At 34.7% G+C, this 9,464-nt stretch overlaps 1 protein-coding gene and 1 long non-coding RNA gene across 2 annotated transcripts; one reads left to right on the top strand and one right to left on the bottom strand.

Moving 5' to 3' along the window:
* Nucleotides 1-4,248: 4,248 nt before the first annotated feature.
* On the bottom strand, nt 4,249-7,819 carry Spx (spliceosomal protein on the X). The gene is made up of 6 exons (XM_073092979.1): nt 7,683-7,819; nt 7,113-7,196; nt 6,708-6,805; nt 5,737-5,913; nt 5,001-5,185; nt 4,249-4,736 (listed from the first exon to the last, which is right to left on the bottom strand). The coding sequence occupies exons 1-6, from the start codon at nt 7,714-7,716 to the stop codon at nt 4,283-4,285; spliced, it is 1,032 nt and encodes a 343-aa protein (XP_072949080.1). The 5' UTR covers nt 7,717-7,819; the 3' UTR covers nt 4,249-4,282.
* Nucleotides 7,820-8,175: 356 nt separating this feature from the next.
* On the top strand, nt 8,176-9,237 carry LOC140757165 (uncharacterized). The gene is made up of 2 exons (XR_012103940.1): nt 8,176-8,516; nt 8,699-9,237. It is a non-coding gene; the product is annotated as an uncharacterized LOC140757165 (long non-coding RNA).
* Nucleotides 9,238-9,464: the final 227 nt, after the last annotated feature.

Raw genomic sequence — 9,464 nt, 5'->3', positions numbered from 1 at the left:
ATACGATGAGTAAAATAAAAAATGAACAAAATATTTTTTCAATTAAAACCTTTCAATAGAAGTGGCCATATTCGCAGCAACTAAGATAAAATAAAAAAAAGTAATATTCGCGCAGGAAACCATATGAGAGTGTTTTGTTTCTAAGAGACGATTTAGCATAATAAATAAATCTAATAAATAAAGATGGAACCAGGAAACTCAATTGGAGATATATCTAACATCAATGTACCTGCTTATAACTAGAAATGACGAGTGTTGGGAGTGCCTGACTTAAACACTATTAAGAATAACGGGATCCATTTCAAAGAATCCTTTTTTGTTCTGAAAATGAAATTTAGTTCATTTATTTTGTAAGTACTTTTTATATTTTAAGTGTTCCTTACATATTATCTTCAACATTTTTCTTCATTATTGGACTAAATTAAAACTAAAACACGTAGGCTAAGCGTCACATAACATATTCTTCTCTTTATGCCGCCATCGTTGTCTCTCTTACTGTCCGAAGGTTGACTGGCAGAGAATGTTATATAGAATTAAGTCCGCCTTTGTGCCTTTACGTTCCTGTAAGGTTCATAAATAATAAATAAATAATTCCTAAGCAAACTGAATTATGTGGCACATACAAAAATCGTCAGGCTGATTGATTGCAGACGACAAACGTACAATATTACTTCGCATTCGATTGGTTTCCACCGCGGCGTTCACAGCACACGTATCAAATTACGCGGAATGAAAGGTTCCCTTCCATATTATTGTATTTCACATCTACCAATTTTCTCTCATAATTCATTTCAGGCAGCACTGAAAGCTTTATGCACTAGTACCGCCCACGGCTTCGCTTATTTTTAGCTGTACGTTTATCACACCTACTAATTTTTTTAACTATTTAATTTAATATTTACTAACGGAGTCTTATGCTGAAGACTATTTGAAATGGAAGCTAGGATGTAAACTCAGATTTTTGAGAACGTATCTTGTGTGTTAAGTAGGTAATTATCAATCTAACAGGAGCTAACATCGAGAGAATAAAAATAAATAAATAAGACATGGTTGAGAGTTCTTTATAATGGACTGGAAGCGAAAAGTTTAGGAAGTCGTAACTATCGAGTATGGAACATAATTAAAAAATCACTTTTTTATATATCTCAATTTAATACAATAAACTTCGTGGTGGCCATTGCTAGTCTAAAACACCTTCAATATACAGACATAAGTCCATCACGCATTTTATATCAATAAGATAATGTAATATTTTATCAGAATCGAGAAATGTATAAGTAATCCTCCATTTGAAGATGAGATCCGATCTGGGTTTATTGTGAGCTTCACAAAAGAAAAACGACATACGTATACATAGATACCCATATATGGGCTTAGGATTTTGTGTAGGGAGGGAACTTGAGGAGCATTAAACTAATGGCTGTAACCAATAGAAAACTTTAATACGTATACGTACATATAGGAGCGCGCGTCTTTGGTTACGAAAATAATAATATTAGGTCCGTAGAATAAACTCATACTCTGCAGCTCCACAGTGGTGACCAACTGACCATTACAAATCTAAAAGCTCTACTCGTACTTATAAATTTCGACCTCTTAGACAAGACTCTAATTATAATAAAATTATAAAAAAAATAATTATAATAATTATTGTAATAATTATAATAAAAAAATATTTTAATCTAGGCACCTATCTAATGCAACCTATGTAATATTCTGCAGGGATGATGGTGAGTGATGACGTAGGTATAATATTTTTATAACGTTTTACCTACTTTAAAAGTTAAGGAAAACATTGCGAAGAAACCTACATCTCGTTTGTTTACATACAAATAAATAACGCTCCCTATACTTTCTTCGCTGCTTCCAGGTTTATAAACGAAACAAGCATTCTTCGTGTTATTCCTTTTTCTACAACTGGAACAGCAAATGCGACCGCAATTCCCAAAGCGCCTATCGTCGAAGATAAAAATGCATTTCCAATATAAATGGTGAATTTTTAAATTGACAACCGGCTCCCTCTTTCCATAAAGCTAGCACATGTCCAGCTCAAACGAGGAACAATAACACGTCTTCGTATGTACATGTAGGTTCAATACACCGGTCGCCAATACGATATTTTGCTATAAAACCCAACTGGCATGATTTAAATTTTAGGAACAAGAGTGTATACGTTTTAAGTAGGTAAGTAATCAAATCCTTAACTATTCTTACTCCATGTCAAATAAATAGAATATTATTTATAATCCCCACGGTGGCCAAGTGCAGATTGATAGACTTTACATACCTTTAAGAACAAAGAAGGAATCTCACCTCATCCTTTACCATTAAAACAAGAAGTCGATAATTTGTGTCTTAAGGGACCACGGAAAAGAAACTAAAATTTAAGCCATTAGCACATAGATACGTGTACTGTGCCATTAGGTTAGCGCTGGTATCTTAACACCATATCTACTGTTAAAAAGTCGTTCCAATATACCTCAAGCAGGTGGTGTGTACTATGAAGCACATAAGTGTAATTTAGTGCATAAGTGTAAGGTAACAGGATGTGTTGCGAGGAAATTCAACCGGTCAACCATAAAAATATTATAGCTAGTATTGTTACTTAGTAAAGGCGATACTAATTACTACCATCCGTTGTAGTTACAGAAATTTGAGTATAAATCCTACCACATTGAAATGAATGTTCTTTAGGCAAATACGCACAAAATTTCAGCATTCAAAAAACATTAAGCGAGTTTCAACGAATACAAATCCATCACGTCCATACACACATTTTCGGTAGAAACTGTAGTTAGTATGCTTCAACACGTATGAAAATCGCTCCTCGTTAAAAAGGGCTTATATGCATCGCCAAATGAAGCCGCTCGCCTGAATAAATAATATACGTAGCAAGCGGATAAATTGAGGGAATACGAACGAGTATATTAACGGATTTCAGTAAAAGATGGTTGTAATTTGAATATTAGGTCGATGTAGATGAATATATTATAATATACGAGTAGCAAATAACCTATTTGCTTAAATACATCTCATCATTATTAGGTACGTAAGCGTAACGGAGTGAATTAGTGATCATACTGGTCTATATGTCAGTCTGCAACTCGTGGAGTGTTCCGGATACGATCCCGGCCAGATAAACACCTAAGTTTTTTATTATTAGAAGTAGTAAACGAGCATTCTGATGGTAAGTGGCTACTGCTGCCCAATCTGCCCATGAATATCAGTAATTTGGCCTAGAAAAGATTCGGTTCGTACTTGTGCTCGGCCACCCACGCGTTGCTACTCCTCAAGACTAAACTGGAAGGCCTATAATAATTGATAAGTAAACCTAGAAATTTAAAATTCATGTTATTAATTATATACGTACCCACGCTACACTTTTGCTGCGAAATGTACATAATTATGTATGTCCATCTTCAGTCTTTTGAGTCGATGGCGTGAATTTCATTTTGATTATTGATAGCCTGGCAATCACATCCTTCAAGACCGAAACACAGCAGATCATGCTATTTTACGGCAGAAATAGATGTGACGGTGGTACTTACCCAGACGAACCCCCGAAGGCGTTCTACCACCGACTTATGAAATATTTTGGCCCCTATATATACAGCCGGTAAATGATCTCAACAGCGTGATTCAGCAAGTCGATAAAATATGAGCAGAGACATCTAGTTAAGTGAAAGAAAACTAAATATTTTTTTATGTATATCTGATTCCACTACAAAAAGCGACGCAGGCGCAGCTTACCGACTTATGCCAGGCAAAAGAAGGGAAGCGAATTAATAATGCTATACCTACAACTTAAAAAGTAATATATTTGCAAAGATTATGTTTCATTGTAAGTTGTAACTATTGTGATTTGTTACTGTGATATGATTTTGATGTATAGTACTGAATTGTACTTGTAATTCATAGAGATTAGCGCCATCTTCTTAAAAAGCGGTTAAGTAAGGACGCTTAGCAACGCCATCTAGGCTCATTAATTTTAAACTGTGTTACGAGACAAAAATTTAGCTGTTGTATTTAACCTTATAGTTTACCAGCCAATGCTGAAACGGGTCTACTCACAACTAAAGAAAGGCTTAAAGTATAATAGGCCAAAGTGATTCTTCAATACATTGGTGCAACAAAAATTCTTATTTAACACTCGGATGCAGTAACCTTAATATCCGTATTTCCAGTTTGGGTTGGTCACAGAAATTTTAGTACGTTTGTTAGTTGAGAAAGTATAAGAGAAAAAACAACTTTACAGACATTATATTTATTGACTTAATAACATTTAATAGTTATAATTTGGTTCAGGCGGGTGGTGCGGCGGGAAGGGAGGATGTCCGAAGGGCGGAGGTCCTCTTGGAGGGAATTGCGGTCTGAAGGATGGTGGAGGAGGACGCCATGGCGGCGGGGGACGTGCTCCAGGGGGTGGTGGGGGCCCAAAGCCTGGAGGTCCAAAGGGTGGTGGCGGGAAATGATGGAATGGGGGTGGTGGCGGGGGGGGACCTGGTGGTGGCGGGGGTCCCGGTGGTGGCATTGAAGTTGGAGGGGGTGGGGGTGCAGCCATGGGTAACGGGGGTGGGGGTCTCGCACTCATCGGCGGGCCAGGTGGTGGCATCGGGGATGGTGTGGGCGGCGGCGGGGGAGCCATTAGTATCGGCCCCATGATGGTCGGCGGTGCGTCCGCGAACAACTGGTGAGGACGGTCCGCGTGCGATAGTGGATTTTGAGCAGCGAGTAATCTGAAATCAATTAATTTGGAAATTACATCTCAAGGAACGTCATTTCTATAGTAATTGCAGTTGTTAGGTTATAAATGAGTATTTTAATATCCTCATATCTGTATTTATTTTTGGAAAATTAATACCTTTGTCAGTATTGTTTTTCTCAAGCAAACTACAAATTCATTTTCATTAAAGCCAACTAGTTCAGCAGTTTACAAAGTAATCCCAAAGGATAAACCTTTTAATTTTATTTTTTTTCGATAGATAAGGATTATTTTATACCTCTCCGCAGCAGAGCCGTGCCTCTCGCCTTTGACATCTTTCTTAAATGCATATGACACGGATATTGGTCTGTTGCAAAGATATTGGTTATTCATGGCTTCTATAGCTGCATCGGATGCTTCGAATGATGCAAAATTTATAAAGGCGAAAGCCTTTGAGTTACCCGTTTCTGGATCTCTCATAACCTGAAAATGTAACGAATTCATAGTGTTTTTATATTTCACAATAATATAATCAAATTTTGTAATTGGCCATATAAAAAATTATCATTCCCTATGTGTGTTCTATGTATATAGTAAATGTTCGTCAATATGTGAATGTACGACAAAGCAATAATAGGTGCAATCAGAAATTTCAATGTAATGCTTGCACTGTAACCTTTATTTTAGGACAATATGTCAAGGTTCATTTTTTTAACATATAGGAGTAGCAGACGAGCATGCAGTCCACCTGATGGTAAGCGGCTACTGCCACCCATGGACGTCTCTAATCGACCTCAGGCAGGATTCGATATTTCTACCTGAGGTCGGCCACAGATACGCCACTACGCCTGAGGACTGAACTGGAATGCCTCGCAAAAGTACATCTCCTTTACCACATCCTTCAAACCAGAACACAGTAGCTCTGAATACTGTTGTCATGAGGCTGAAAGAGGTGTGAAGGTGATTCTACTGGAGTCGAACCGGAAATGGTTCTACCACCTTTCATATATGTAATGAAGATAAAATAATTGTACCTTTGGTGTCTGCAATATAACTCCAAAAGCAGAGAATGTGTCATATAACAGTTTCTCGTCTACTTCAGGATCCAAGTTTCCTATGAACACATTGGCTCCTACGTCCAAGTTCTTCTGATGGGCTGATGCCTTGTTCACTCTAACCGGCTTACCATACAGCTTTATCATGTTCATCACCTAAAACATAATAATAATAAAACATATATTTGAGTAATAGTTTTAACATGTATTACTATTAGCGAGGATTCAATATACTGACCTGAATCCAGCTTCTGTTTGGCATGTATTAAAAAATGATACATTTAAGAAATGTAACATATATAGAGAATTTTAATAACCAAATATAACTACTTTTTTAGTAGCAAGAGAGTGAACCCTACATACCTACAATGTGTTACATAGCATGATGTTTATAAGTAGTAGAATGTGTGACTGTGAGTGTAGAAAGCGTTTATAAGACATGTCACTAATAATAAATTGAAATTTTCTATGAATATTTTTAAACTTTGAATACATGTTTTAAACTAAAAGGTAGCTTCTTTACGCAACTGTTGTAAGGCAGAAATGTGTGTAACAAGTATTGCCCCATTTAATCTAAATGGATGAATTTTTTTTTTGGTATTGCAATACTATACCTACAACCTGTATGCAATAACTTGACACCTGCATGGAATGCAATCTTTAGCCCACTTTATAGTTATTTATATGTACAACATCATCCTTTGTAATTTAAATCAATAACATATTGCACATGTGAATAGAGTTTTGTCTTACATATTTTACAAATATTCTACTACAACATCATCACACTTCGGTCTCAAGTTAACGCACATGGGTAGTAAATAATTATTCATATTACACTTATACAGCTTGTCATTGCCATTAGATGTATAATTTCATTGTTCTAAATGTACTTCCATACAATATTATATATTATAGAAATCTTTTTTCCATATTATGGAAAACTATACCTTTATTGCATAATCTGCATCTTCCTCTCCCATGAACTCAACAAAACCATATCCTTGATGGCTCTGGGTTACTCTGTCTTTGGGCATGTGTACGTTGACTGGAAATTAAGAAATACAATATCAAATCCTAGTAATTCCGTACATAAGTGTATGTCTGTGATTTCAAATTTAAAACATAAAATCAGATGTTTGCCAATTTGATAATCAAAAAACATGACAAAAATAAATCTGACATATTCTTATTCTATACTGAAAGTCCATCCTTATAAGTAACTGGAAATAAATAGTTTCTGAATATTTTTAGCAAAAAAAAACAGAAATAGTCAGAGAATTTCGGTTCTCTCGTCAATGTCAAATTCACCTATGAATGGAAAGTCATATGAAACGTATAAAAAAAAACCTTACCCACTGGTCCAGCTTGCACAAAAAGCTCCCATAGCAAGCTTTCCGACACTCTGTCGTCGAGACCACCCACATATATTGTAGCGTCTGAAAATATCAGAACAGATATCTGAAAATTGCTTGCAACCATCAATTACAAAAATGTCAATGAGTTGTAATAACCAGTTATAAGGTCGTTTGCATGATCATGTTTCATATCATAGAAATTACTGAATAAAATTAGATTAGTATTAGAATTTATTACATTTTAATATATTACGTACACTGATTTATAAGTCACGCAGTCATGCCACGTAATTTATAAAAGTTTTGCTAAACGAAATAGTAAGTGGGGTATACATACAAGCCTCAACATTTTTAATTGTCAGCGTAGCCTATAGCCAGTGATCACGACTCGTGGATAATATTTATCGCAATTTAAAGAGGAGTTCTTGAATGATTCTTTATATGAATTCCTATAAAAATATACTTTATAGAAAGCCGACCGGGATAAACAAACGCTTGTAACCTCAAACATAGCGTCACTATAACTAAAGCTGATATCGGTTAGACTATGTTATTTTCAGTATTTACCTTGATTTCTTTCAGCAATTGGACCAGCCGCCATTATCACAAGCACAATATTTAGTGAAATTCCATGAATTACAATACTTATTACGGAATTACAAACAGTAACAAACTTGGAAATGACAAATGACAAGATGCGACAAAATCTCTCAAAATGACATTAATGACAAGTGGCTTTTTTGTCTATTCGGAGCACAGATTAAGTAATGCCCAATAATAATTTCAAAATTATTTATTTTATTGACAAATAACATTAATTCCAGTTTAGAAGTCGTGATTCTATTAAATTAACGTGAAATCTAAAACCCTTTACTTAGGGAGTTTTAAAAACCCTCACGAAGATCATAGGCAAAAAACATTCTAAGAGGCCGCCTAAATGATCAGTTATATTGTGCAATATTGCAGATTGTGCAATATTATTGACCATATTGGGTACTTGACAGTTATAACAATAAAATATGAAATATGTTGGATATGATAGCTTATAAGTAAACATAAATTATGCAGTATTTCGTTTATTTTTTAATACGTTCTAAGTATTTTAATTTTTAAGAAGAAATTTTCGATTGTTTATCTGTGGATTTTATATCCCAAAACGGCGACAGTGCTGCCTCAAATGTCATGTGACGTCACTACATCGAAACCAAACAAGACAAATAATAATTAAATCGTTTGCTGTTAGAGTTGGTTGAATTTATGTTGTGAACCGAAATGAAGCCATACTATATTAAAGCTGATAGCGTGAACCTGCTTAAAGAAGATCCATATATGCAGTGCGATAAATCAAAATGGATACAAAAACTTCCGTGAGATAACCTATGGAAATATCAAATAAACAACGTATTTTAAGTAAAACATTCTTTATATTTACATTTAATCATATCGGACAATTAAACATTTCTTAACTGACTTCAGACAGAAGAAAGGTTGTCTTCAAGTGATTATTAAGATTTTTTTAAATATACTTATATTCTTATGTGAACTGTTTTAAGGTTATTAATTGGTTATATTTATATTTACAGATCTTCCCGACAATCGTATAGTGACGACGTTATAGAGTATGTGCAGTTTAAAAGGAAGGCAAGTTTGTGTTTCATGAAAAGTAAAAGTTGTCCTGAACACAAGGTACATCAATGAAAATGAAAATGTGATGACTGTCCGGCGTAGAAGAAGTGAGGAGCCAAAAGTTTCGAAAGTGGGCACCAGTCTGAAATACATAAAGTAAAGTACACGGGAAATAGTACTTCTTTACTTGCGTAACCTACCCAATAAGATGAAGGAAGAAAAGTGACCATACAGTTCCTATTATTGCATTGCAATTTAATTCTGAAAATGACAGTGATAAAAATATATATCCATTTGTTACGGAAAATAATTTTAGTAATAAAGAAAAGCAGACATGCAAGCAGCACAAAAATTTAGCTTAGATGATCTGTAGTAATTATTGTAACTGTAACATATGATAAATATATACAAAAGTTGTACTGTGTGTACTCACTAATAGAACCATATAAACCAAATAAACAAAGAAATCGGTTAATAAAATACTAATATTAGCAAATCATATATTTTTAATTATACAGTCCTGTAACTTAATCAGTGCACATGCACCATCAATAATAACACAGTCATGAAATATTTTAATTGTGTCCTATTAATTACAGAATGGGCCCTTAAAATAGAATTCTCATAGACGTCTTATAATTCTATTCTTATGATAGACATCTAAATAATATATTAAATATATGAATACTTCCACTTGCTGTTTTGTTTTGATTACGTCCCGTT

Source organism: Epargyreus clarus, unplaced genomic scaffold, assembly GCF_041222505.1.
Source record: "Epargyreus clarus isolate Ecla_fem2 unplaced genomic scaffold, WU_Ecla_fem_2.2 ptg000004l, whole genome shotgun sequence".
In the NCBI taxonomy this organism is placed as follows: Eukaryota; Metazoa; Arthropoda; class Insecta; order Lepidoptera; family Hesperiidae; genus Epargyreus; species Epargyreus clarus.
Note: the sequence above shows the minus strand (reverse complement) of the source record. Positions and strands in the feature narration are given on the sequence as shown.

Excerpts from the sequence above, each read along its gene's own strand:
- Spx (XM_073092979.1), bottom strand. The coding sequence starts at position 7,716 with ATGGCGGCTGGTCCAATTGCTGAAAGAAATCAAG. Across the intron at positions 6,806-7,112 it reads TGTGCAAGCTGGACCAGTGG|TCAACGTACACATGCCCAAA; the intron begins GTAAGGTTTTTT and ends CTTAATTTCCAG. Across the intron at positions 4,737-5,000 it reads CACGGCTCTGCTGCGGAGAG|ATTACTCGCTGCTCAAAATC; the intron begins GTATAAAATAAT and ends AATTGATTTCAG.